Here is a 27,041-nt window from a genome sequence, read left to right on the forward strand (position 1 = left end):
TCCATTTTTGTGCTTTACATAGAACTGCAGGTGTGTCTAGATTGTACAGTCTGCTTTTATTTATTTTAAAACATTTATAAACTAAACGGTATTTCAAATAACTCTAAATAGTGTTAAACATAAAACAAAAACTCATTGTCATTGTTCAGCCTTGGGTCCCCAGGTGATGTTGGCCAGACCTACCAAACCCATCATCTCCAACCAGCTTAGCCAATGGTTAGTGATGATGGGAGTCCATCAACGTGTTGTTTGGGGACCCAAGATGGAAGGACACTGTGAAGCAGTGCCTTGAGATCACACCAGGGTGAGAAAGTTGACCACATTCCAAATGCAGTAGACAACCAGAAATGTTAAGTGTGACAAAATCCTTTGCAGGAAAGATCTCTGGAGCCTTCCCTTATAGAAATGTGTTTCTTAGCAACTGTGTAATTCTATAGTTAGCTTCATTAATTTGAGGGAGGGGGGAATTATTCTCTCCTTTTCTCTCCTCTTCTAAAAGCTGACTGAAGTCTGCATTAGGTTGCTCAAAGAAACTGACTGACAGAGAGAAGGAAAAAGTAATTAATGAATTAATGAATGCAATTCATTATCTCAAGATGTGGTGGAGACCTCTAGCTTAAAGGTCTTTTTTAAAACAAGTAGATAGTTTTACAGAGGACAGCTCTATTAACCATGACAGCTAAAAGTAGAGCTTAGATATATCCTTGCTACTTGATGTGGGAGTCTGGAGAGCAATGACAGAAGGCCTTCTCAGTCTGTGACCTTCCCTAGGGCCATCTGCTTGTCCCACGTTGGAGAGAGTGGTAGACTAGTTTGACATGAACTCAAAGGCTACATGTCCCTTCCATGCCAGCACCTCCAGATGCACCCCCCCCCATACACACACTCAATTGCTGATTCTTTCACAAAATAAAGATGCAAATTTTTCTTGTCTGTTCTGGTTAAGCTAATACAATTTCAGTAACTTCTGAAAAAAGCACTTCATAGTTTTCTGGATGGTTTTGCTTAATAAGACTAAAGATCCCATAAGCAATCAGGTGTGTGTGTGTGTGTGTATTCAAAGCATGGGGCTAAACACACTCTCCAACAAGAGAAAGCCCCCAGCAGAGTATTAAAATCACAGAATCATGCAGTACAGGGAAGTGTGTGAATAATAGGCTGTTAGATCTTTTAAATATCTCGTTCTAGTCCACTTACAGTGCTTCCCCACTCTACCCCTCTTGCAGTGATCAGACCACACTGTTTAGTAAGTTTAAATGTTTTACTTACAAACTCCAAAGGTCAGATTCATGCATTATTCTATACAGCAGCAAGTAACACCGGCAGAAATATTGTGGAGGGGGGGATATAGTGAAATAGCTCTAAGCATGCAGTCTGAGCTTGTAGGAAGCAAGCTCAGGCATGTCTTGTCTTGGTGAATTCATATGGTGAAAGAGAGCAGACAAAGGAGGAAACTTTACTTCCTTCCTTGTAGGTGAGGGGTGTGACCCAGCTGAGTCTAGGAATACAATTCTGTGGTCTTAATCCCTTCATGCACTAACTAGCCCTAATCTTACTGGTTATATTTGATAGCAGCTTCTCAAACACAAAATGTGTTATTTCCTTGCAAATACTGTACATCCAGATAATCTGGAGCTCCCCTTGAGTTAGAGTCACAAGTTGTTCTCTAATCATGATTCTTTGTTATTCACTGCAGGGTACTGCTGTGAAATCAGTGCTTCTCAAATAGCTAATTTACCTGGCCCTTGGAGTCTCTCAGCTCCTTGAAGCTTTTTTGTGAGTTTGTCAGAGTTCATAACTTCTGACTGGATGGCAAACGAAGCAATCAGTTAGCCTTTAATTAAAAACCCAGCAAGCCCAGCAAGAAAGGGTTTTAAGCTGGTTACCATTATGAATTGTGATCTACAGGGTGGCAGGGACAGACTGTCGGGCTGAGGCATGACAACTGGAACATAATCCTCCCTGATTAATTAAAAGCAGAAGACTGCTAATCTCTAGGTTAATCTGAACAATTTGTCACAAATATTTTTTTAAAAACCAACTCACATAAGATTGCCAGACAATTTTGGTTACAAGGTCAAACTAGGGGATAACAAGCTGCTTAACTCAACCTCTTATCCCATTTTTATGTTAGTGCATCAATATTCTCATTTTGTTCATGCTGCTGTTTCCAAATACAGCCTGCCAAAGTCTTCTTATGTCCAAACATTGTTGACAACATTTTTGTATTTGCATTTTTAAAAAATACTTCATCCACAAAATCTCAGAGACTGTTACCTAAGTTCAGTATGGTATTTTTATGGTAGCATGGGATGGACTTTGCAGGTGCAGCCCGCCTCACCACAGATCCATTTTTACAATTTTCCTCTTTCTTTCTCCAGGCTTCCTTAGGCTATTACAGTGGGAGTGTGTACATATGCATATGTGTGAAATGGTAGGCTTTTAACATGGAGGTCTGATCTGTAAAAGGTAAAGGACCCCTGGACAGATAAGTCCAGTCAAAGGCGACTATGGGGTTGCGGCGCTCATCTTGCTTTTAGGCCAAGGGAGCCGGCATTTGCCTGCAGACAGCTTTCCGGGTCATGTGGCCAGTATGACTAAACTGCTTTTGGAGCAACGGGACACCATGATGGAAACCAGAGCACATGGAAATGCCATTTACCTTCCCACTGTAGCAGTACATATTTATCTACTTGCACTGGTGTGCCTTCAAACTGCTAGATTGGCAGGAGCTGGCATACAGCTACAGGAGCTCACCCCGTCACAGGGATTCGAACCACTGACCTTCTGATTGGCAAGCCAAGAGGCTCAGTGGTTTAGACCACAGCGCCACCTGCGTTCCTGATCTGTAGGCTCATCTGTAATTTCCTCTTGGCCATGTTCTACAAGGCTGTTCAGGGAAGCATTTAAATGACTTTGATTGAAACGTATTTAGCTGCGAGGTGTGATTTTATGTACAGTACTGTATATGTATTTTAATGGCTTTATTTGGCATTGGTTGTTTTATCAAGTTACTGTTGCCCACCCTGAGATTCTATTCTATTTATTTATTTAACAGGGTTTCTAAACCGCACAAACATCAAACTCTCTAAGTGTTTTCCATAAAATATAAAATACACATGGGAGAATCTAGATGGAGGGTAAGAGATTATATATAAAACACACACACACACACACACAATTTATTTATTTATCCACAATGATCTTATTTATATCACAACGATCTTAAGGTGACTTACCATAAATACAGAGAAGCAAATATATAAATTGCATGGAATAAAATGTGATCATACACTGATTCCCAACAATTAACCCCAAATTCCTTCAACAGACATTCAACGTGTACCTTTGCTATGCAATGTTACCTTCTCTCAACTGCTGTTTAGTTTGCATTGTTTTGACTTACATTATTCTTAAATTTTGTTTGATTGTACTGGAGCACCCCCCCACAGTGATCTCAGTCACTCTGAGTGTCCTGAAGGCAGAAGAATTAGATATTCAGTAATAATAACTGTTTCTTTCCCTTTCCCTTTTATTTTTTACAAGCAGGTGCAGAACATTGTATATGGACCCATACAAACGTACTGTGTATATGCAGTAAATGAGTTTCCAACTGCTTACATCATTAATGTCCAATAATCAAAGACCTTGGATAGGCTTGCTCCGCAGCAGAAAATGATACACTTTGGGGGGGGGGATTGCTTATTTATTTATTTATTGGATTTGTGTGCTGCACCTTCCTCTAAGGAGCACAGGAAGGCAAACTAATCAATCCTAATACAATTACAATCTATTTAGAAAACAGTTTAAAACAAGCTTCTAAAAAGCAATTAATAATGATATATACACAGTTGTATGGAGAAGCCTTAAAACAGAAAAAAACACCACATGGCAAGTGCTGGTCCAGTAAGGATTTGTTTTGAGTACAAATCCATATAAACAATGTGAGTGTCTTTTAGCTAGCAGGCTTAAGCCTCACATAGTCTTGAATTCGAGTCTATGATCTATTCCTGCCATCGACTCCATTATGTAGCTTCATATTATTTCATAACCCTCCAACATTTCTCCGATGAAAATAAGGACGTCCCATTCCATAATGATATGTTTGCTATTTTTACCCCCCACCCAACATATATAAAAACATAATAAAAAACATTAAACTTTTTTTAATCCCTATACAAGATTGCCTTCAGATGGCTTGGAGGATGGATAACCCCATACCCTCCCACATTTCTCCAATGAAAATAGGAACATCCTAAGGAAAAGTGGGACATTCCAGGATCAAATCAGAAACTGGAAATCTGGAGAAAAGGGACACTTGGAGGGTCTGTTATTTATCCACTTCGTTATTGCTCAGCCTGAGTTCCTCCTGTCAGGGGGAAAAAATGGACAAATACAGATGTGGGTTCTTTTGAGGGCATCTTAATTATAAAGCACACATAAACATACTGATAAGTTTTGTGTTTTTTTGGCCAGTATTACACGTGCCATTCATATGGCTAGCACTGCGTGCATCATCTTGAGCAGCGTGAGGGATCGCTTTCTTTGCATTGGGTTTCCCCAGGGCACATTTTTGCTTCACTTGGACGGCCCTCCAGAGCAGAGCGGGCCGGCAGCCTTTGCTCTCCCCGCAAGGCTTTCCTTCTCCGGGGTTGCCATCCCTGTCGCTCCCGCTCGCCCTCGCTCCGGGCCTACTCGACCAAACTCCTCCCTCCTCCTCCCGCCACAAGGGACAAGCGGCTTAGGGCGGTCGGTCGCTATAGCGACGGCCAATCAGGAGCCCGGCGAGGCGGGGCCTGGCCGGGGAAAATCGTTGGGCGCGCCCTGATTATGCGGGCAAAAGGAGCCTGAGGCGGGCGCCGTGAGGGAAGACTCTCGCCGGTTCGGGCGCCAGGGGCGGGAGAAGGCGCTTGAGAGCGCTGAGGGAAGGTTCCCTCTCGCCCCTCATCTCCTCAGCAGAGGGGCTCTTCGGGTCTTCGTCCTCCGTCGGGTTGGATTCTGGGGTGCTTCCTCTCAGCGCCGTCCGCCAGGCACCAGGTGAGGAAGGGCTGCAGCCCAGTCGCGCCTCCTGAGGGGAGAGGCGAAAGTTTGGCAAAGCGTGCGCCTCACTTTTTTGGGGGGGGGCTTCGGGCGCGTTTGCGTCTGCTTAACCCCATTTCGCCCCTGGTGGGAGGCTCACTTTGCCGTGAGTCCGGCTGGAAGTCGGCGGCGCTTGGCTCTGAGTTGCGATGGAGCCGCTCGGTTCCACAGGTAACGATTGGATGGAGCGCTAACAAACGCATCTGGATTTCTGTAGGCATATAGAGAGGCAGGGGCGTAACCGGGGGTGGGATGGAGGGGTTGCAGCTGCCCCATGCCAAATCAAGTAAATAAATAAAAATGCTTAACCTAGTAGAAAGATTTTGACAGGTTTTTTTTTTTCCTGAGCACCCGGGGTCAAAAGAAAGTACAGTGGTACCTCAGGTTACATACACTTCAGGTTACAGACTCCGCTAACCCAGAAATAGTGCTTCAGGTTAAGAACTTTGCTTCAGGATGAGAACAGAAATCGTGCTCTGGCGGCGCGGCAGCAGCAGCAGGAGGCCCCATTAGCTAAAGTGGTGCTTCAGGTTAAGAACAGTTTCAGGTTAAGTACAGACCTCTGGAACGAATTAAGTTCTTAACCCGAGGTACCACTGTAATTTGAAACAACTGTTGTTGAGACATTCCGAATCTGCTAGACCGAGGATGATTGACAGGTGGGTGTCCTGCCCCTCCAAAAAAATCCTGACTACAGCCATGTATAGAGGGTGTTTCTGGCTGCAACTGCCCCCCCCCCCCCCGCTTTGAGGCACATAAGTGGGTATTGCCTACCAGCTGGGGGAAAATGATGTCTTTTTCCTTACTTTCCCCAACAGGTTGTTTTAAACACTGCTAGAGTTCAAAACACCAACCATCTGTTCCAAGGACATATTAATGTCTAGCAGTGCGTGTGCGAATATACAGTGGTACCTCGGGTTAAGTACTTAATTCGTTCTGGAGGTCCGTTCTTAGCCTGAAACTGTTCTTAACCTGAAGCACCACTTTAGCTAATGGGGCCTCACCGGAGCACGATTTCTGTTCTCATCCTGAAGCAAAGTTCTTACCCAAGGTACTATTTCTGGGTTAGCGGAGTCTGTAACCTGAAGCGTATGTAACCCGAGGTACCACTGTACAGGCTATACACCCCATGCCTTGACTCTCTTCTCACCATTCCTGAGGGGCAAGTTTGAAAGATGGGGAATTTAGCCGGAAGTAGAGTTTACCTAAAGTTCCTTAATGGGAATTATGGCAAAATTCTGAAGTCATGATTCACAGACCAAAGCTCATTGTCATCCAACATCCACAATATTGCACCAGTGCTCTCTTAACTTTGATAAGAGCTAGTATTTGGTATTTGAAATAAACATACTGTAGTTTCTTTCTTGAATCGTCAATAAAAAAATGGATAAATATATCTTCAGCTTCTATGAAACTAAAATGTGTTTTTTGTTCATTTGGTAGAAAGTGATAAATCTGTAGATACTGTTAATTCTTGAATTCAGTAACTGCAAATCTAAAATGGGGCTTTTTGATAGGATTTAAATCATGGCTGTTCCCCTGTAAATAGTGCTTAGCTCCAATAGCGTTTTTGTAAAGCTATTTATAGGAATCTCCCAGATCAGCTCATGCTGCCATGAGAATGTTGCAAGGTAGAAATTATTTGTCATGTTGTCAAGAAAAACTGCTCTCTATTACATACTCTCAAAATATTATCTGGATTGAAAATCTGTCATTTTTAAAGGAAAATCCAATGGTAAAACAATGCATTGAAACGCTGATGGGACCGTACTGGCTTGATCTTTTTTTTTTTTTTTTAAGAAAGCTATTTAGTGCAACGGCAACCAACATGGTGTCTTCCAGATGTTGTTAGACTACAGGTCCACCATCCCTATTGACAAAGTAAGAACACAAAATACACAATAAAGCAGAAACAAACCAATAACTCCTTCTCCCACAGGCCACAGAATGTTAATCAGCCAACGTCTTGGTTATAAAGAAATGTTTTCACCCTGGCACCTAAGAATATATAATGAAGGCGCCAGGTGAACCTTCTTGGGGAGAGCATTGCACAAACAGGGAGCCACTGCAGAAAAGGCCCCTTCTCATGTTGCCACCCTCTGGACTTCTCATGGCGGAGGCATCAAATGATTATTGCAGTGTCTGGATTGGTTCATATGGGGAGAGGCGGTACTTGAGATATAGTGGTCCCGAGCGGTTTAAGGCCTCATAGGTAAAAACAAGCACTTTGAATTGAGCCCGGAAACCAATTGGCAGCCAGGGCAGTTGTGCCAGGATTGGTGTAATATCCTCAAACCATCTTGTCCTGGTGAGCAGCCTAGCTGCCGGATTCTGCACCAGCTGAAATTGCCAAGCTGTCTTCAGAGGTGGCCTTGTGTGTAATGTGTTGCAGTAATCTAACCTAGAGGTTACCAGAGCATAGAGGTTGGGTTTCAGGGCCATCATCCTCAGGCAGCATGGCCAATGGTCAGCACTGGTGGGAGCTGTAGTTTTAACAACACCTGGAGGGCCACAGGTTCCCCAGTCCTGGGCTTTCTAGATGGTACTGGAATGGCATGGGTAGTGGCTCGCATGTTTCCATAGGAGCAAATGAATCAGCCCTCTGAAGGATGCCATTTGGGAGATGTGATGGTACTGATCCCAGGCATTCATTCTCCACCCCAGGAGGTGATCAGAAGTATTAAAGCTGTCAGCATCATCTTGTGTCTGCTGCTTGCGTGCAGAGAGATACGTGGACAGCCTGTCCCAGGGTATAGTGATCTTTGGATACTTACTTAGTTAAAACTTTTTTATCCCACTGTTTAGCCAAAGAAAATCTCCCAGAGTAGTTCACAAATATCAGTAATAGGACAGCTCCCACCCTCAGATTTGTAGCCAAAGACATGACACAAAAGGAAAAGGGATTAGGAGGGAAGAAGGAGCAAAAGCAACATTGAGCACTAGTTCTTTGCTTCAGAGTTCTTGTAATCACCAGCTCGAGTAGAAATTTCTAGAAAATTATGACAATCATGTTTATGAGCTGAGCCAGTAGAGAGGCGTTGTACAGGCAACAACTGTTTTGCATGGGGGTTATGTTCCTGACCCCCGTGTGTGTAAGCCTATGCTGCCCCCTTTTCCTGCCACTTCTGGGTTGCAGCAGTGCGTGTGCACACTCATCAATTGGTCATTGCCTGCCGTCTCTTCACTCTCTCTTTCTGTGCTATAGTTTGAGGGAATGATTTCTCCATTAGCTATGTATTTAAATAATTTGCATGCATTCAACAATATATATTTCAAAATAACAATAAAAACTATGTTGCATTTTTTTAAAAAAGGTCAAAGTGTAGCTTTTTTAAAAGTTTCAGTCTGAGATAAGGAGTTTTACTGGTTTCAAAGCTTCTTTGGACAGGTGTAATTTATCTAACATATTGATTATGTCCAAGGTGCATTGAAAAATCATATCACTTTTCTGCAGTGAATTTGCCGCTGCCTTCATACATATTCTTGCATGGTATGATAGTACTGGGGGAGGCACAGGATCCCTGGGAAGTAGGCTAGAACCAGCAGGCCTTATCATCCTCTGAAAAGATAGGATGCAAATGAGTTTAACAATAGCTTAGTGGATCTTTTGCTAAGCAACTTGGAAGCTATGCTGGTTAAGTAGAGAAGCTTGAGCTCTTGTTTAAACCTTTCCCTACCTGACGTTTTCCTACTCCATTTTTTTACTGTTCCAACTGTTTTTATCCCAGTAGGTTTCCAGATGTGTGCAAGGATGAGGGTGCACCTGGACATAGCCACAGGGAGGGTTCTGGAGAGTAGCAAAGCGGATGCAGAAAGGGAATAAATACATATCTATACATAACTACAGCTTTCCCACTCAAAATCACAACCACCAAAGCTGCTTTTCTGAAGCCAAAATAAGTACATTGGATCATTTCCATGTATTGTGTTGTTTGTCCCTTAGCTGAAGGAATTCCAAGTCACTATATATTGTGGCATTGCTGTGGTCCCATCCTTTCTACCAGAGGATTATGGTGTTGGTAGACCATGTGGGTAGTTGATCCGTGGCTCCAAGGGCTATAAGCTTCAATGGAGTGCATTGCTGGAATTCTTCTCAGACCATCATATCCCATGGACTTGGGGGGATAAGCTGATTTAATTTCATTGACTGCAAAGGGATTACATCAGTTTAAACTGGAATACTTTGGCATAAGTGGGTCATGGAAAGGTCTGAAGATAATTACGAACACTTCTGAGAATGCTTTGCTTCACATTTAAGATCTAATTGATGTATAGTTAAGCTATCTAGAAAAGGGAATTTTGATTTTGACACGTTGGGCATAAATCACGGGTTGGAACACAAGAAACTGCCTTAGTCAGGCTATTGGTCCATCTAACTCAGTGTTGTCTACACTGTTTGAAAGAGAGTTATTAATGATAAAGTGATTTCTAAAATGTATAAATTGTTATTAGAATGGGAAATGAAAGAAAAGCAGGTGAAGTCAGTGATGATTCACTGGGCAAGAGATATAGGCCATAATACTGAAATGGGCGCATGGGAGAAGTTGTGGAATGTAGACCTAAAATTTACAGCATGTTATACACTGAAAGGCAACTGCATGAAAATGATGTATGATTGGTATTTAACTCCTAGTAGATTGGCAAAAATGTATAAATCAAAATCAAACAAATGCTGGAAATGTAAAGAAAAAGAAGGTACTTTCTATCTTATGTGGTGTTGTAAGAGAATAAAAGCTTTTTGAGAAATGATTTATAACAAATTGAAAAAAATGTTTAAGATAACTTTTAATAAATAAACAGAAGCTTTCCTGCTGAGGATCATAGATACTGAGATACCAAAAGACAAAAATAAAAATAAAAATGTTTATGCATGCTACAACTGCAGTTAGAATGGTTTTTGCCCAGAGTTGGAAAGAAGATGTAGTACCAACCAAGGAAGAGTGGCTAATTAAATTAATGATTATGCCAAAATGGCAAGGTCAACGGGTGTAATAAGAAACCAAGAAGAAGAAGAAAATTATTAAAGATTGGGAGAAATTTGTGGAATGTTTGAAAAACTCATGTATGCAAACAAGCAGTTAAATATATTATTAAGAGAAAATAAAGACTAACTTAATGTAGAAAATGCAGTATGAAAATTAAAACTAAAAAGAAACCACAAAAGGAGGGGAGGGAAGTCAAATATATGTGTATTAGAAATGTATGTGATTTGTGTTTTTGTGATTTGTATGTTTGTAAATATTTGAAAAACTGAAAAATAATTTATTTATTTTTTAATAAATGTGTTCCTACACTGACTGACAGTGGCTTTCCAGGGGAATGGAGATGCCAGGGATTGAACCTAGGACTTAGAGCAAGCAAAGCAGATGTTATATCACTGAGCTATGGCTCTTATATTAGAACTACTTTAACAATATACTTTATTAAAAGGGCACATAAGTGGAGACTCTTCTTAATTTATGACCAGCATGACAGACAAACTCCTTATAGTTTGCAAAAAGGTAGTGAAGGGTGCCTAACCTTGCTGCTGGGAGGAAGTGGGAAAGTGCTGGATTCGTCATTTCTCATTTATTTCACACAAAGTGCCAATCCCAGATTGCATGTTATCCCGCAGTGTACCTTTGATAGTTCACACCATGCATGGTATCCCAGGTTGGAAATGGGGAGGGTGCCCCCCCATAATTTATGGTTCTATGCCAAAAAAGATGAGGTGGTTGTTTTTTTAAAAAAGCTCTAGAACTGCAGAGTCAAAAAGAGCACTGTTATGTCGCTCTGTGGTTTCCCAGAAGCACTTTATTGCACAATGCCATGATATTGTGAGCTGAAGTGCATGTTAAGAACATCATGCAGAGTGTGCTGCTTGGTGACACTGGTCATAGCATGTTTCAAAAGGACAGCTAATGTGGTGCCTTCCAGATGTTGCTGGCCTAAAACTCCCATCACCCCGGACTATTGGCAAACATCTGGACTGCACACAGTGGCTACTCCTCCTGTGGCATCAGTCGTGATGTCATTCTAGCACCTGGTGTAGAAAATTACCTCTTCAATGTTGACTGCTTTTGGGAAGTGGTTGCATTGGTGGTAAACTCTCCAAGCTAGTTGCCAAAATGATGTGATATAGGAGGTCTTTGCATTATAGCTGTGATGATGCTATCCCATGGAAGCTGTTGTCAGCAATCTGAGCATGATGATTTGCTGTGCTGAGAATGAGCTCCTGTTTGGTTGTTCTTGACGAAAAGATACCGGTAACACGTGCTGTTTCCCAAGCGGAAGTTGGTCCAGTAGAAAAGATCACCTCCTTAATAATGTTATTAAGTGGAGTGCAGTGGAGACATGCTCTGTGTGAAGAGATCTTACCTGTTCAGCTCTTACAAGCAATTTAAAAAAATGGTTGCAACAATGTTCACCGTGTAGAGGTATGTTAAATCAGGTACTTCAAAGTCAGCTGCTGTTTGAGATCAAAAATTCAAGTTAAAACCATGCTTCTGATAAAAAGGAGCTGCATACCCTGGGGTTTGCTTAATATGTATCTCCTCATGAGTATCATCATTAAATAGTTCTGAAAAAAACTAAGTAACTCTCATTATAAAGAAGCCTGGACAAGTAGTCAAAATACAATATGATATTTTCCACTAACAGCAGAGATACAAATGACACCCCCTCCAAAAAAAAGAACAGAAGGATTTGAGAGCTAAATTTGGATCCTTGACTCACCACTTTGTAACTATGGATTCCAATTAGAATAAGTGAGGATTACAACTGGATGAGTCAATAGTGTATCTTTAGGTTTAACTCCATAATCCCTGGTACTGGAAGCATCACCCCAGATCCTTCAGATTATATCAAAACAGCATTTTGTGATGCAATTAATCTTAACATCTGTTAGTCTTCTTGACTGTCTTTGGATTTCTGCTACAGCAAAAGAATTGTGAAGTCAGTTTTGGGAAGGGCTATAGCTGAATGGGCAGTGCAGACATGCATAAGGTTCCAGGTTAAATCCTTAGCAACCTCGGGCACGGCTGGGAAGGACTCTTGTGTGAAACACACACAAATGTTGGAGACGCTTGCCTGGAACACTGAAAAGCAGATACCGGTAATTTAGAACTAGATGAACCAACTTGGGCAGCTTCCTTTGCTCCTAGCTTTTCCTTTAACCACTCTCCTGTTATCTATATCTTAGCATGTTTCAAGTGTTTAAATCATGCCATATACTTTATCTCAGTAATCTACAATAGTTCTGTGTGGTCTATCGGTAATATCTCCTTATTGTAGGTGGGGGAATGGGAACCGAGAGAATTGTGGCATCTTGTGAGTTAATTGCTGAGATGAGAAACACAATTTTGTGTTTCTGACTTGAAATTTTTGTTTCTATGTAGCACAAGCTTGTACATATAGGTATCTGTTTTTGACATTCCAGTCAGCTTGCACTTAAAGGAAACATTGGTTTATAATTATTTTGGCCGCTGCTGACACCACAGGTACACTGTATAATAAGAGCACTTTGGCTATTTTTCATCGTAAAAAATACCTTTGGAGAGTGGTGGGGAATTTTTAATAGAAAAATGATAAGGAGGAGAATGGTTTAAATCTTTACCTTCCCATAACTTCCCAGCTCCAAATCTACCTCCCAAAGATACTTTTTACAGGGGAAAGTGGGTTTGGGCTTTTGTTGCATCAGACAAATGAAGATTTTTAATGAACACAGTGAAAATACCTTCACTTGCGTAGTAGTAGAAGCTGATTAAGTGTGTGGAGAATCTGCAAGACTGCCTTCTCTCAAGATTTTGAAGAATCAGCTCAGCTGCTATTGAAAGACAGCTAACACCTGTGGGCGTGCCAAGTGGTCATCGGTATAATGCATCGTAACTCAAAGTAACACTTTGGTTCTACTGTGTGGCATATTGAAATCCACCCTTTTCATATTAAGGCGAGCCTTTAATAAAAACTGCACATGAACTTAAACAAAATTAGTAAGATGTTTTTAGTAAGAAGTCTATGAGAGGTTGGCATAAACATAACTCTTGAGTCTGGGCAGATGACTGTATTTTGCTTTAATAAGCATGCAGTGTGCTGAATTTTATCACAAACATTTAGAAACAAAAAGAAAAACACTCCCTTTTCAAAGGTATTGGGCAAAAAGATTTCTTATCACCATTTCTATTCTCAGCTTCTGTTTATTTTTACTGGTATTACCCTCTCCTGAATCCACAGCTAGGGCCATCACTTTATTGGATTACAGCAAATGTCAGTTTGCATCAGCTGAAGGCTGCTTCTGATGTTGCATTTTAAATGTATACATTACACTGGGGAAACCTGGGCTTGTCACTGAGTCATCTGGGCTCCCTGACAAGTTCACAGGAATGATTTGCATGTTTGCAAATCTTTTTGTAATGTGTAGGCTTTCTTGAAGATTTTCCTAGAAAAGTTTCTACTGTCATAAATCCTTTGAGATCTGACCTAGCATGCTTTGCTTAACCTTTATATTTGGAAAACAAAACAAAGAAGTATGTTATGTTAATTCTTATGTTTTGCAAAAATATCTCAACTGTTTCAGAGAGCCAAAAGTAGTTTATTTGATACTTGGTTTGAGTGGGGAGATCAGTAATACATGCTTTCTGTGGCCTAAATGCTAAACCTGGTGCCCTCCAGATGTTTTCAACTCCCAACTCCATTGGTCACAGGATCCAAAACGTCTAGAGAGGACCAGGCTAAAGAACGAAAGCTGCTATATTCAAACAAATCCCATGTTTCACTTAGAAATGATTATTACGCTGTGGGCATAAATATATTTGCTTCCTTGGGGACAACCACAACTTTTGACTGGTATTTTGCCAACTGAAGTTGCCTCAATTTGACTGGTATTCATTAAGTTCCAAATTAACTTTGTGAAACAAATGCATGTCTAAATTGAAACATTTCTGTGGGGGGGGGGGAATTTAACAATGGAAAGCTTGCCACCTCACATCACTGTGTGCTTTTTAAAGGCTATTTTAAACCCACTTTTCAATCATGTTATTTCATTATTCACACTTTTTTACATTCTCTAAAAAGCACCAACCTAAAACCATCAACACACCACCAAGTAGTCTTAGGGCTACTACTTCAGAAGTGAACATGCACAAACTTCTGCCCTGTAACATAAATTCTCTGGCCCCCGGCTCTCCATTGTGTGTTTCTGCTGCCTCCAGAGCGGTAAGGAAGAAAAAGCATGCAATCACATGTATTTTACCATGTGCTTATTACATGGCAGGAAGTTTACACTTGTACCTACTTCTGTTCCTAATGTACCTACTGTGAAATGCCTCCTCTGACATGTATGTTGCTGACCACTTTGGGAAACTGCTGAACACATATCTGTTGTCAGTAGTGTCGTGGACTCAGTTGCAGTGGAAGTGGATTTCTGGAATTGTAGCTGAGAGAAAAGCAGCAAGGAAGAAGACTGGGAAAAGGAGGGTGAATTTCCCCTCTGCCTTGTTCCCACCTAGCTGCAACTTTGTAGTGGGGAAGCGGAGCCTGAGTCTTCTTTATATCATGTGTAGTTTGTTAAGTGCAGTTCCTGACCCGGGTCTGCTTGAGATGGGTGTGCTTAAATCAGTGGCGTAGCGTGGGGGGTGCAGGGGGGGCCGGTCGCACCGGTCGCAACATCTGGGGGTTAGGGTTAGGGGGCGCAAATCCACGGGTTAGGGGGCGCAAATTACTTGCCTTGCCCTGGGTGCTGACAACCCACGCTACGCCACTGGCTTAAATAGCAATTAGAAAGAGCACCAAGGATTGTGCCGTGTTGGTTCCTCATCCTTCAAAACATGTCCTTTCGCACTGCCATGTATCCCACACCACCCACTTAAAGCTATTGTCCTTGCTCTGGTTGTGGACATTGAATATCTCTTATGTGTGACAGTTCTTTCAAGAACCAGCACCTTTTTTAACAAAGGAATGTCTGGAATGGCATTTACCGTAAGTGTGTTTAAAATTGTCTAAGAAAAGCCTTGGACGATGACTCAGCTATAGAAATTGCAGCACAATGAATGGGTGTTATGCAATTCTCGGTGTTTATGATGGCATCCAAATCTGCTTTTATAACATAATAAATGGGGACCCACAACAAAACATTGCAGTGAATCCCAAGCCTTTAATATTAGTGCTCTTCTTCAGGTCTCTAAGCTGTCTGGAGCGTTAGTGCAGTTTGGAACTTGAAGAATGTAGAAAAAGATACATTAGAGGGGATCATGATGAGGGTAATGGGTCTTTACAGTGTTTGAGTAATCTGCCCTTTCTCTGGAAGTCCACTGAGCAGGGAGGGGGTGGGATGAGAGAAGGAAGTGTCTGAAAGAGATGAAGAGGGATGGCTCCTCCACGTTCGCCAAAACCACAACAGAAAAGAGGGTTGCTGCCTAACTTTGAGGCCAACCCCTAACATGAAATAAGCTGCTGAGGCTCTCAAAGAGGAAATGCTCTGGGCTTTTTGACATAAGTCCACCAACCGACCAGTGCAGTCCATTGATATTATGGTTTTTGAAAGTACTGTGTGTCTGGAGACTTCTGTAGATAGGACTTCCAGACAGCTGTAAGCTTTAAGTCTCCCCTGTAGAAATTAACCCCTGTTTACTGGATTAGAAGTTGTGAGTTCTAACATATTATGTTATTAAAAGAGCATACGAGTGTGATTTTTGACACCATCTCTGTCATAGCTGTCAACTTACAGATTTGAAAATAAGGGACCAGCAGCCTTGAAAATAAGGGACCAGCAGCCAAAATAAGGGACCTGCAGCCTCACCTGTTCCAGGCACTCCAGTCTTCCTGTCCTCCTGCAGTCTGGTCAAACTCATGCTGGTAGCTTCGAGAGCACTGTCCAACCAACTTTGTAACCAGAGGTTTAGCTGAATAGAATCTGAATCACATGCACCACAAGGCCTATGCAGCCTCAACTTAAGATGGCTCCCCGGCCTGGCTTTGCACTGGAAAGTTTGCAGCAGCACGTGCAACAAAATGGCGTCCAGCATTCAAAAACCCCCTCAGCTTGCATTAACTAGCCAAACACAAGGCATGCAAGCTCCACCCCCAGTCGTTCTTAGACTTCTTATTGGGTGAGCAACACAACCAAGCAACTCAGTTGGAGCCTCCCTCCTCCCTGGCCGGCAGGGAGGGAGGGAGAGGTGCTGCTTCCTTTGAAATTTAAGGGACATCATTTAAGGGACATTTAAGGGACATCCACCAATAAGGGACAGCAGCAGGACATGGCGCTGGAATAAGGGACTGTCCCTTCAAATAAGGGACACTTGACAGCTATGATCTCTGTGGGAGCAATTGCCGGAAAAGTTAAGCAGTGGCTAAGTCTACAGTCCTATACCTAGTTATTGCATATGAGGTAGTCCTATTGAACTTTGTGTGTTTTGCTTCTTAGCAGATATGCATGGGATTTTGCTGTAAATCCCAAAGCAAAGGAAAAATGCTTAGGTCATGGCAACTAACTCAAGCCCAGGAAAGCCATGGTTGCATTTAGTGTATTGCTTTGAATGATTGAAAAAAGTTCATCATTATTACAGCACCAAGTTGAAAACTGTAAGAAGTTTTTTTAATATAAAAACTGGCTATAAAACATTTTGAATCTAATAAATTGCTTAGATGAAAATGTATTTTCCATCATAGCTTTGGAAACTGTCCTGTAAGCTCTCATTTGTTTTTGTTATTTGGTCCTTACTTACAGAAAAGCCACTGTGTGTAATCTGATGATTAGCCCCACAGTGAATTTTAAATTAAAAACACTAGCAGAGCAGCTCTCATGAAAATCTGTGGCATCCCCCATGAGAGCAAGAGAATGGAAATGGGGCCAGCTCACTAACTTCACTGTGATGAGTTTCCTGGAACTGAAAGGAGCAGAAAAAGGAAGAGGGGACTTTATATTGACACAATTCATCTCTGGTCTATTACTGCTGCCTGTAACTGTTTACAGGGCTCTTGGACTTTAATTGCTTCCTTGGAAAGCAGAGGCAAAACCTGCCTTACATATATCATCTTAACTGAGTATCCAGTCAGTGAAGTTGGCTCTTGAACTGCAGCTCCAATCTGTTGTCTTTTATACTCCAATCTGACATCATCAGCATCATTGACCTAACCTGAATTCAGACAAGGTGGAGGTACTGTGTGTTGCAGGATCTCAAACTTGGGAAGTTGGTAGAAGCCAATTTTGGACAGGGTTGTTCTCCCTTGGAAGGAGCAGGTGCATAGCTTGAGAGTACTCCTTGACTCCACTATGCCCTAGTGGCTAGGAGTGCCTATTTCCAGCTCTGGCTGGTTTGCCAGATATAGTCATTCCTACACAAGGAAAGCTTGGCCACAGGGAGCTGGTAACTTCCATGTTGGACTATTGCAGCATGCTCTGTATGGGGTTGTCACTGAAGATAAGAAGCTGCAATTAATGCAGAATGCAACAGCGAGGCTTCTGGTTGATGTGTCTGACTGAACATGCATTACGCCAGTCTCGAAAGATTTGCATTTGTTACCAGTTAACTACAGAGCCCAATTTAAGGTATTAACACTGAAATATAAAGTCCCAAATGACTTGGGTCTCAAGTAGCTGGTGCTTGCAAGTGCTCCAATGTCATGCCAGCTCCATTGGCTCTGTTAGCTTTTGGATTAAAAGCTGCTTCTAGTCTTTTAAAGTCTTAAATGGCTTAGGACCAGGTTATATTAGAGGCTGCTTGCTATGATATGAGCCTATCTAGGTACTGAGATAAATGTTGAAGGCTTTGCTCTCAGGCCTGTTTTGGGAACCTTCTCTGTCATGATGCCTTGACCCAGAAATACCACCCCAGCTGAAATTTGGTGGGCTTCCTCTTGTTGCATTTTGTGCCAGAAATTGAAGATTTTAAAATTTCATTGGGGTTTGTTCTGACATCTGGTTTTATAGCTGCTAGTTTGAATATATAACATCTTTTACTCTTGGCTTCCAGTGGCATTTAATTTCACTTTGTTTTAAAGTGTTCGCATTTTGCTATTGCTTTTAGAAATTGTTTGCCTGCATTTTTATTGATGATGATGATGATGTCTAAATTCAATCAGGAATAAAATGCTTGTTCCACATGGCAACCTTGTATTAGGATGATTATGTATTGAGATTAACCAGGAGGATTTTCACATGATTGTCGAGGCTTTCTCTGGCTCCCATAACAGAACTGAATGTATCCTGTCGGATATCAGATGGAAAATAATAGGGTTTTTTCCACCACCCCTGTAGCCCTCTGTCTCCCAGCAGATACTCCCAAAGGTCTATACATTTCTTTTATTTAGATCGCTGGCATAATTGTTACCATATTCATATCCTGTGTTTTCTCACACTGAAGGACCACTTATCACTTGCTGTTTGGGGAGTGTCTGGCTGTTGTGGGTCCTAAGATCCTCTTCTTACGCTACCTGAAAGGCAGGGGGAAGAGGGTTGGGAAAAAATGCACTTCCTGCAAAAGGGGCTTCTGTTTTGGTGACACCCCCCCTTTTTTGAGGGGACACTGTTTGGCTCCTTCAGCTTCAGTGCAACAATATTAGGCTCCTTCAATGGCCATTTGAAAGGAAAACACTGCAGCAGCCACATGTGACCTTCCCCTTCTCAGGGATGGACTTTGGTCATCTTTATCTGAGCAAAGCAAAAATTTGCCCCCCCCCCAATGGATCTTCTTAATTATGGATCTTGTCACCCTCTGTGGGGGAACCGCCCGCACCACCCTAAATCCAGCAGGGGAAGAGTTCTGATTTCACATATTTTTTTATTTAGTATTTTATGCTGTTGCTGTTTTGGGGAAGGTTTGTACTTGCCAAAATGTCACATTTCACTGCCAAAAAGTAAGGACCCCCAAGGTGGGAGTTCTATCATGGTAGAGCCCATGCTTTGCATGGCTCCTGGTTCCAAGCCCTGCTTGGAAAGACCCAGGATTGAAAGACTCTGATCTAAAATCCTTAAGAACCGTTAGCAGCCTTCCCCAGCCTGGTCAGATATTCTGGATTACAACTCACATCAGCCCCAGCCAGCATGGGATTTGTAGTCAGAAACATCTGGTAGGGAAAACATCTGGAAGGGACTAGGTTGAGGAAGTTTAGTGAGGACAATACTGAGTTGCCTTTGGTCTAACTCTGTATAAGGCAGTTATACTATGTTGCAGTTACCAGCATGGTGAAGAGCCACACCCTTCATTTTCACATCATTCCCTCTTACTAGAATAAAGTTTTTCCATGTTCTTGGTAGAAACAGAAGAAGAAGAAGAAGAGTTTGGATTTGATATCCCGCCTTTCACTCCCTTTAAGGAGTCTCAAAGCGGCTAACATTCTCCTTTCCCTTCCTCCCCCACAACAAACACTCTGTGAGGTAAGTGGGGCTGAGAGACTTCAAAGAAGTGTGACTGGCCCAAGGTCACCCAGCAGCTGCATGTGGAGGAGCGGAGACGCGAACCCGGTTCCCCAGATTAGGTGACTACCGCTCTTAACCACTACACCACACTGGCTCTCTCACAGCTGAGCAAAAAGCCCCCAAAACAAAAAATTTTGGCCGCAAATGTTTTTATGCTTCATGTCAGAGAAGCATACCTTGTCTGGTGGTGTAGCAATAAAACTAATAGCTATGTGCTAAGCAGGATGCAGTGTGGTTTCAAATGGGATGGTGGACCAATTTGATAGTGTTGACATTCCTGCATTGCAGGGGGTTGGACTAGATGACCCTTGGGGTCCCTTCCAACTTTACAGTTCTATTATTCTATGGCAAAAATGAATGTGTATCATCTTTCTTTTTGCCCTTTTACAGGGTGAGGGGCCAGAGCGAGAGCGAACATGTCGCTGTCTTCCTGGTTCGGGTGGAATGAACCCCCCAGTCGCATTTCTCAGAGGAGCCCAACAGAAATGGTGATGGAAACTCTTATGATGGAACTCAGCTGGCAGATCAAGGAAGCAGAGAAGCAGCATCGGGAACGAGAGAACGAGTACCGCAAGATAAAGACAGGTGTTGACTATGGGTGGCTAGTTAGCTACCCCAAGCACAGCTACGATATCAGTCCAGGGGAGCGTCTGCAGCTGGAAGACATGTGCTCCAAAATACATCCCTCCTACTGTGGGCCCGTCATTATTAGGTATGCTGAAGTCTTATGTCAACCTTCTCTGGCTGTGGCTGTATGCTCACCAACAGAAATGGAAAATATACTGGTTTTCCCACCTTCCACAGTTTGTAAAGTTTCTCAGAAGCATCATAATGCTGTTGCTGTGGGTTAAGAGACTGAAGATCTCAGTTAAGTGGTGCTTGAAAGGGAGTGTCTTGAGCTTTGCTGAAAATACTGGTTCTCATTTTCTCTTAAAATCCAGTTTCACATCCTTATGGCTATGCAGATGAAACTCAAAGTGTACTGGCAATACTTGGTGAAAGATAGCATAGACACTTGCTTTGTTTGAGTAACTGAACTGGAATAAATAAGGGAGAATACCAGTAATCTGTCTTTTACAAACATGGGCGAACAGTACAGAAGCAGTGCAAATGACCTAACATTGATTACCGCATTTTTTGCTCTATAGGACGCACTTTTTCCCCTTCAAAAATGAAGGGGAAATGTGTGTGCATCCTATGGAGCGAAGACGCCATAGCCCCGCGACCCTCTCCCAGCTGGAGAGGTGACGCGCGGCTATGGAAGGAGCCTCTTTAGCCGCGCGTCACCTCTCCAGCTGGGAGAGCGCGCGCGGGGCTAAAGAAGCCATAGCCCCGCGACCCTCTCCCGGCTGGAGAGGTGACGCGTGGCTATGGCAGGAGCCTCTTTAGCCGCGCGTCACCTCTCCAGCCGGGAGAGCATGCGCGGGGCTAAAGAAGCCATAGTCCCATGACCCTCTCCCGGCTGGAGAGGTAACGCGCGGCTGTGGCAGGAGTCTCTATAGCTGCGCGTCACCTCTCCAGCCGGGAGAGCGCGCGGGGGGCAAAAGAAGTCCCCCGTGACCCCCTCCCGGCTGGAGAGGTGACGCGCGGCTATGGCAGGAGCCTCTATAGCCGCGCGTCACCTCTCCAGCCGAGAGAGCGCGCACGGGGCAAAAGAAGCCCCCCGCGACCCTCTCCCAGCTGGAGAGGTGACGCGCGACTATGGCAGCAGCCTCTCCACTGCGCCTTTCCGCTGCTCCCTGACCTGCTCTTTGGGGCTGGCAGTGGGCTTCCCCCCGCCAGCCCCAAAGAGCAGGTCGAAAGGAACCTGAAGCCTGGAGAGCGAGAGGGGTCGGTGCACACCGACCCCTCTCGCTCTCCAGGCTTCCAAGGTAGCCGCCTGAATGCACCTTAAATGGCACCTTGTTTTAGAGTGGAAAAACAAGAGGGGGAAAATTCTCCCCCTCTCTGCGCAGCGCCTCCTGCCACTTCGCTGAAGGGGCGCTGGGCAGAGAGGGGGAGATTTTTTTTTTCTTGTTCTCCACCCTCTAAAACAAGGTGCGTCCTATTGTCCGGTGCGTCCTATGGTGCGAAAAATACGGTATGTTTGTGTGAATGCAGCATACAGCCTGGGTGTCTTGAGCTATTTTGAGAGCCTTCATGTGAATAACTTGAAAGAAGTGCATAATAAATCTTTTCCAAAATCTGTATTAGGAATATAGCTTTTATTAGGCTATCTTGCAAGCTCTCCAGAAATTTGTATCAGATGGTAACCAAAGCAAGGTGGAGCAAAAAATAAAATAAAATAAAAAATTGGTGGTAAAGTCATCAATTTCTGTAATGGATGTAGTAAATCTTTTAGAGGTGATTCTAGTTCTTCATCTCTCCTGCAAAAACATGCATCTACCATACTTGTTCATCTGAATACTTCATTATTTAAATGGCAAAAATTTGATTGGATTAATAGCTGTCTATTATCCATTTGATGAATCCAATAAATTCCGATTTTGGAAAAGTAATCTTATTCTTAAGGGGATTTTTGTTGTTGTAACTATAGATTAAAAGAGCAAATATTTGTGCCTTAGGATTTATACCCCAGGTTATGAATTAGTTTTTTGGCTTCTTTCCTCCCCATAGATTTCGGCAGCTTGTTTCTGAATACGAACCAGAGGTCTCTGAAGTTTCTCGGCTTTTTCGTTCCGTTCTCCAAGAAGCCATGGAGAAGAGCAAAGAGGAAGAAGAGGCAAAGAAGCTTGCAAGGCAATGGAACACAAAGCACAAAACCAGCCTCTCTCTCATGACATTCAAGTCCCGGGCCAGGATTCTGCCCTTCAGTAGTGACATCAAGACCATTTCGGAAGATGTTGAGAGGGGCACCGATCCAGCCAGAAGGGCATGGAGCATGCCTGAATTCAGGAGCACCAAGGACTACTGACTCTATTTATAACACTCAGATTTTGGGAACAGACCATCTTATTTATGTATTTACTTATTTATTCATTTTTGTGTGACTTTTTCCTATGTCCTGTTGTCCCTTCTTTTTGTGTTCTGTGGAGAGTTCACATTGATTGCTTCTTAGGCTTCTTTTAACCCATGTATCTGTGTGTTCCTGTTTTCATATGGACTGGTCTCTTAATATAAACAGCCAGCTTGGTGCACCATGGGATGTGTGACAAACGCCAAACCACTCAACCTATTTTGCTTTAAACCGAAAAAGAAGCCCAGAAAGTAGTTGTGAGAATCAGCCCTGTGTTTCTGTTTTACCATCTTTTATAAACATCTCTCTCTTTCTTTTTCTCTCCTGATGCCCACAGTACTGCAACTGATGTACATACTCTTTGGACCACACACCATATCAACACCAGCCAAACACTGAGCAGCATATCAAAGGGTCCACAAACACAATTGCCAAATAGGATAGAAGGGGATTTCTGACAAAAACTGGAGTGGAAATGGCTGGTATTCGCTTATTTGTCCCTTGTCTGGAAGAAAAATTAGTCCAGTGAATAAAGGTAAAGGTAAAGGTACTCCTGCCCGTACAGGCCAGTCTTGACAGACTCTAGGGTTGTGCGCTCATCTCACTCTAGAGGCCGGGGGCCAGCGCTGTCTGCAGACACTTCCGGGTCACGTGGCCAGCGTGACGAAGCTGCTCTGGCGAACCGGCACCAGAGCAGCACACGGAAACGCCGTTTACCTTCCCGCTATAAAGCGGTACCTATTTATCTACTTGCACTTAAGGGTGCTTTCGAACTGCTAGGTGGGCAGGAGCTGGGACCGAACGACGGGAGCTCACCCCGCCTCGGGGATTCAAACCGCCGACCATGCGATCGGCAAGTCCTAGGCGCTGAGGTTTTACCCACAGCGCCACCCGCGTCCCTAAGTCCAGTGAATATGATTGCTATTGCTACTGCTTTTGGCCCACAAACGTAATTATCCCCTGCCCCAATTTGTATTGTGCTTATTTTACATTGAAATGAAGGGGGGGGGAATTATGTAATGGGAACATAGTTTACGTCTTTATGTATGTAGGTAAGTACTTCTGCCACAATGGACAGTGAGACAAAGTAACATAGCTTTCGGTGGAATACGAATTGCAGTGGAATGGGAAGCTAAGCCTGGCTGGTTATGATGGATTACCAAGACCAGCCAATATCAAGGTGACCCCTAAGCATGTTATTACACTTTTGGAGTGCTGTCCTCCTCAGAAAGCTGTCATTACACGATCCTAACCAGGCATATGCCCCATTTTATAACTGGCCACTTCTGTGTAGACATGAAAAATGGACCCTATTCTTGGGGTGGGTAGGGATTAAGATACCCATGCAGACACTTCAGTGCTGTTGATCATGAGGCTGTACTATGGAGGGCTTGTGCAAGTGCCTCTGTTTCTTGTTGTCGGTAGCTCTTTAAAGCTAGAAAGAGCTACTGGCTGTTATGCTAGAAGGAGAAGCGCTTTGATGTGCTGTTTCCATGGTGCAGCTCTAAAGCAGCTGCTGTCACATTTCAAATCAGAATTGGAAATGTATTTGAGCTTGTGCAGGAGAACTTTTCAGCTGGGTGGTGTTTTTCTTCTCCATGAGAAGGAAATGTGCTTATATTTTCTGAATGTTAGACACTGTTATGCATGAAATATGCCCAGTCTGTCTACCTCTGGATGACAAATTGCAACCCTGGCAAGAAAGGGCTGGAATTATTTGCGAGTAGCTTAAGATAAATCCAGAGGATAACTTTTAAAGATAGGTCCTTAGCTTATAGCAACATATTTGCTTGGGCCTAACTATGTATCTGTACACAAGGCACAATCCAGACAAAGTTGAATTATTTTCAGTTTATTTAGTTTAATGCAGAAATACTTGGAAGCAGGTAAAAAATTTCTATTAGTATGGCATGAACCAGCCAGTCATTCTATCTTGTGTAAATGGTACAATAGGTTAATTGACTAAAGAAGCTGTTTATTTGGTTTGTGTTCCACTGGAAACTAAGACTATTGACTCTTGATATCTGAGCTAGCTGGTTTCTGAGTTGTGATTGCTTTCAGGCAACTCTTGTTAAGTGAATGGGGTACTTAAAGGTTCAGAGGGCTTTGTGTTTCATACGTATGCCACTGCCACCTGGACCCTTTTATTTTTGCTAAGATTTCTCCTGGAGTGATTTTGCCAGCTTTTGGGATCTATCTATCTATCTATCTATCTATCTATCTATCTATCTATCATCTACACACCCACAGACCCACGCAAGATGGAACAATGTGGATGCACCGTACTAAAGAATTCTCACTCTCTCTTACACACAAACTTTCCCGAAGACACCAGCAAACTGCATTATTTTAATATGAAGCAAACTCAGGGTTTCCAAATGCCAGATCCAGTTTGAGCTGGACCATTTAAACTCAGTAGCAGAGAAAGAGACCCAAAATATTTTGACAATTGTACAACTACTATGCCACTTTCTACACCTATGAATATTTATTTGTTTATGGAATTTGTATACTGCTTTTCCTACGTGAAAAAGAAACTATGTTTAAAAAAATACTAATGTAAGGGCTAATGGGATTAGCTCTGTTCCTCCCTGCTTGTGTTCTCCATAGCCCACAAAAGTGCTTAGCACCCTAGGACAGTTGGGGAGATAGTGCCCCAGATGAATTATCTTAGGCTATGGTGATCTATATTTGATAGAGCATTTTTAAAAACTTGTGTGTTCTCATGTGGTATCTGTCCTTTCTACTGTATATGTACATGTTTTTCTTTGTCTTAGGGCCTCGTTCATAAGGGAAATTGACAAAAAAGTATAAAAAGCCATTTTCTAACATTGCCATTTGACCAACTTTTGTATCAACAAGTGAACAATTCTTTGCTGTGTTAAATTCTGAAATACATTCTTTAATTTTAGCTGTCCCATTGTCCTGTGATTTTTATATCCAATGTTCTAGTTATTAGGAACTTCAAGATTATTGCTGCCATTGTGCAATCTGAGTGCTCCTTAAGATGGCTTTCCTCCCTAATTTAAATATAATTTCTTTTTAGTACAATGTAATGTATTTTCATTTATGTCAGAATTTCTAAATCTCTACAATGAAGGAATACCCTAGTAGCTTAAGTGCCCAAGACCTCGGCAGTTACTTTCAGTTTACAGCCTTAAAGATGCATCACCACTGACCCACTGGCTCAGGTCAGATGCAGTGCTAAGCCAAACCATGTCTTGGCATGAACAAAGAAATGTGCAGGTTCCCAGAGAGGAATGTGATTGCTCTGCTCATCTCTTGATGTGAGCTAAGAAATAGTTTGACTTAGCATTACGTCTGAACCAGGCCCATGGTCGATCTTCCCCTAGACAAACCATCGAGTGGTAAACCACAGAACTAAGCTTGGCTACAGCTTGTGAAAGCAGAAGTCTTGATTTGAGTGTAACACTAGGCCTAGGGGTCAGCAAAGTTTTTGTGGCTTGGGCTGCTTCATGGTCCCGCAGACTCCGCGGTGGGCCGGAGTGCACACACGTGCGCATGTGCAAACGCTATTTCTGGCACTCCTTCTGGTGTGGAGGAGGCGTGCACAGCTTCCCATTGGCTGCAGGAAGCTCCTGCAGCCAATGGGAAGCCGGCCAGTGTTGCAGAAGGCGGTCGCCGCTCTACTCCACGCCAGTTTAGCGCGGCGCACGGGAGCTGACCGAGCGGGCAGTGGGGGGCTCCCCAAGCAGGCGGCGGGGTTCCATGGCCCGGTTAAATGACCCTCCCATGGACCACTTCTGGCCCATGGGCCTTAGGTTGCTGACCCTTACACTAAGCTATACCATGCCTTAGTGCAGCAGGAATAATGGGGTGGGGAATGAGGGGGCAAAGCAGGCACAATCAACTTGTTTACACTAAGTCATGGTTTGTCTTAGTATTAAGTGTGGAACGGGTCAGTGGGAGTTACTTCTGAGTGAACGTGCAGAGGGTAGTGGCGTACAGAACTAAAATGTAAAACTGTTGACTTTTAAACTGAAAGATCTAACAAATGCTAAAGTTGGTGAGTGGAAGATAGGGCTGTCCTTGCACATAATGCTAAGCCAAACCATGACTTACTGTGAACACACAAATGCACTGGCTCCTGGGGAAGAGATTGTACCTGCTTTATTCCTTGCTGGTTCTTTTAGGTCAGCTGAGCAGTGAATGTAAGGTTTGGCTTAGCGCGAAACCCAGGAATGTGGTTAAGCTCTCTCCTCAACCATGACCTCTAGCCAATGTTTGCACAATCTCAGGAAGCCATAGTTGGGCACACCTTGATGTGTAAATTAAGCCAGCAAATGCAATACTATTAAAGACAGTGGGAGGAAGGTTTAGGAAACCACAAGCCCAGATTGGTAAAGAGTAGCATTAAAAGTTATACGGAAATCATTACTTTAAAAATATTAGATATCAAAACATACAGAAGCAGCAAGTGTACTGAAAAAGAACCAGCATTGCTTCTGCAAAGGGGAGTCTTGCTGACTTCAATAATTACTGTTATTTTAACACAAAAGAACATCATTGCTCTTTTGTTTCCATGTTTTGATCAGTACTTTCTTGCAAAACATAGTCTTCATACATGGGTTAAGTAAATCCACATGCAAG

At 42.9% G+C, this 27,041-nt stretch overlaps 1 protein-coding gene across 2 annotated transcripts; it reads left to right on the top strand.

Annotated features, from left to right (window-relative positions):
• The first annotated feature begins 4,803 nt into the window (after window positions 1-4,803).
• RD3 (RD3 regulator of GUCY2D) lies at window positions 4,804-25,341 on the top strand. 2 transcript variants are annotated; one of them, XR_014545863.1, is made up of 4 exons: window positions 4,804-5,037; window positions 19,865-20,186; window positions 22,091-22,926; window positions 23,335-25,341. XR_014545863.1 is itself a non-coding variant. In XM_083605622.1 (3 exons), the coding sequence occupies exons 2-3, from the start codon at window positions 19,891-19,893 to the stop codon at window positions 22,386-22,388; spliced, it is 594 nt and encodes a 197-aa protein (XP_083461748.1). In that variant the 5' UTR covers window positions 18,207-18,291; window positions 19,865-19,890; the 3' UTR covers window positions 22,389-22,422. The 2 variants fall into 2 exon arrangements, 1 of the variants encoding a protein (XP_083461748.1); XM_083605622.1 differs by lacking the exons at window positions 4,804-5,037; window positions 23,335-25,341 and adding an exon at window positions 18,207-18,291 and having other exon boundaries at window positions 22,091-22,422.
• Window positions 25,342-27,041: the final 1,700 nt, after the last annotated feature.

This window comes from Podarcis filfolensis (assembly GCF_964270895.1).
Source record: "Podarcis filfolensis genome assembly, chromosome: 3".
NCBI lineage: Eukaryota > Metazoa > Chordata > Lepidosauria > Squamata > Lacertidae > Podarcis > Podarcis filfolensis.